Genomic DNA, 1,465 nt, shown 5'->3' with positions numbered 1-1,465 from the left:
AATCCATCCCTCCCTCCTTCCCTCCCTCCATCCCAGCACGTTCACCCTAATTTTGAAAGTATGCCGACCTGGTGAACCGGACTTCACAGATATTACACATGTAGGGCTTCTCCCCCGTGTGGGTCCTCATGTGCCGTGGGAGCTTCCCGGCCCCCATGATGATTTTGTTGCAGATGGGGCACTGCTGGGACGCTTTGGGCTTGATCTTCCTTTCTTCGGGCCAGCCAGGAAAGACCCGGCCGAAGTGGGCGGAGCTCAGGAAGTTCAGGTAGGCGCTGTAGTCGCTCTCGGCCTTCACGTGGCCCAAGGGGGGGGCGGCGGCGGCCGCCGTGTTGGCAAAGACCTCCTTGAAGAGGCTGTTGGGGAAGGGGCTGGGCAGGGGCTCCTCCTTCTGCTCCTCCTTGATCTTCTGCTTTCTGATCACCAAGTCCAAGGGGGTGTTGTCCACCTGATGCTCCTCTACTGGGGCGAAGGGGCCAAAGTCCCCGTTCCACAGATGGGGGAAGAGGTCAGGCATGAAGGGAGACAGGACCGGCCTGCGTTCTGGAAGGGTCACTTTGGGGTACAGGTTCTCCCTCAAGAGGGACTCGATGGAGAAGTCTCGGAGAAGGCCCAGTGGGCCATTGGAGCTGCTGGATGGAAGACGGGTGGAGAAGACATTGGTGGCCTCCTGGAAGACTTCTTCAGGAAGATCCGGCTTGGATGGACTTTGGCGGCAGCTGAGATCTTGAGCACCGGATCGATTCCGTTTGGCGAAGTCGCCCGCTCCTTCCTCCACCTCCTCCTCCTCCTCTTCCTCCTCCTCTTCCTCTTCTTCTTCCTCTTCCTCCTCCTCCTCCTTCTCGCCTCCCGCCCCTTCCCCGGGCTGCATGATTTCGAGGCAGACGTTAATCACGCACTGGATCTCCAGCATCTTGGCCGCGTTGAGGATGTGCTTGACGTTGGCCGCCGTGATGGTCAGGGTGGAGGTGTAGGCGAACTCGAGGATGGCGGAAAGGGCTTCGGGCGTCACGAAGTCGATCTCGTAGATGTAGGGCTGGTCTGCCAACGTGCCGGCGGTGAAGAGTTTCTTAAAATACTGGCTACAGGCAGCCAGCACGGACTTGTGGGTCCGGTACTCCTGGTCTTGGACCAGGAGAATCACGTCGCACAGAAGGCCATCGTTCCGCTGCTTGTTGAGCCCGCAGAGGACTTCGCTGCTGTGGTTTGGGAAGGGGATCCCGATGAGTTCCTCAACGCCATTGGCCATATTCTCCTGCGGAGCCCTAGAAAGAGAGACGCAAACATAAGACGTAAGTCGAGTTTACTGACTTTACCAGTGGTTGAATGCGGTATTGCAGGCAGACTCTGCCGACGGCCGGCAGTTCGATCCTGACCGGCTCAGGATTGATTCGGCCTTCCGTCCTTCCGAGGTCGGCAAAGTAAGGACCCAGATTTTGGGGGGCCATAGGCTGACTGCTTAGAG

At 58.5% G+C, this 1,465-nt stretch overlaps 1 protein-coding gene across 1 annotated transcript in view; it reads right to left on the bottom strand.

The window, feature by feature from the left end:
* LOC107299964 (zinc finger and BTB domain-containing protein 7C-like) overlaps positions 1-1,249 on the bottom strand; it is an 8,576-nt gene extending 7,327 nt beyond the window's left edge. Inside the window, exon 1 of the mRNA XM_015829308.2 lies at positions 69-1,249. Within this exon, the coding sequence (XP_015684794.1) occupies positions 69-1,249 (1,181 nt within the window). The remainder of the gene's footprint in view (positions 1-68) is intronic.
* Positions 1,250-1,465: the final 216 nt, after the last annotated feature.

This window comes from Protobothrops mucrosquamatus, unplaced genomic scaffold (genome assembly GCF_001527695.2).
Source record: "Protobothrops mucrosquamatus isolate PMUCROS unplaced genomic scaffold, P.Mucros_1.0 scaffold5821, whole genome shotgun sequence".
In the NCBI taxonomy this organism is placed as follows: domain Eukaryota; kingdom Metazoa; phylum Chordata; class Lepidosauria; order Squamata; family Viperidae; genus Protobothrops; species Protobothrops mucrosquamatus.
The sequence above is the reverse complement of the archived record's forward strand: the minus strand, read 5'-3'. Positions and strand labels throughout refer to the sequence as shown.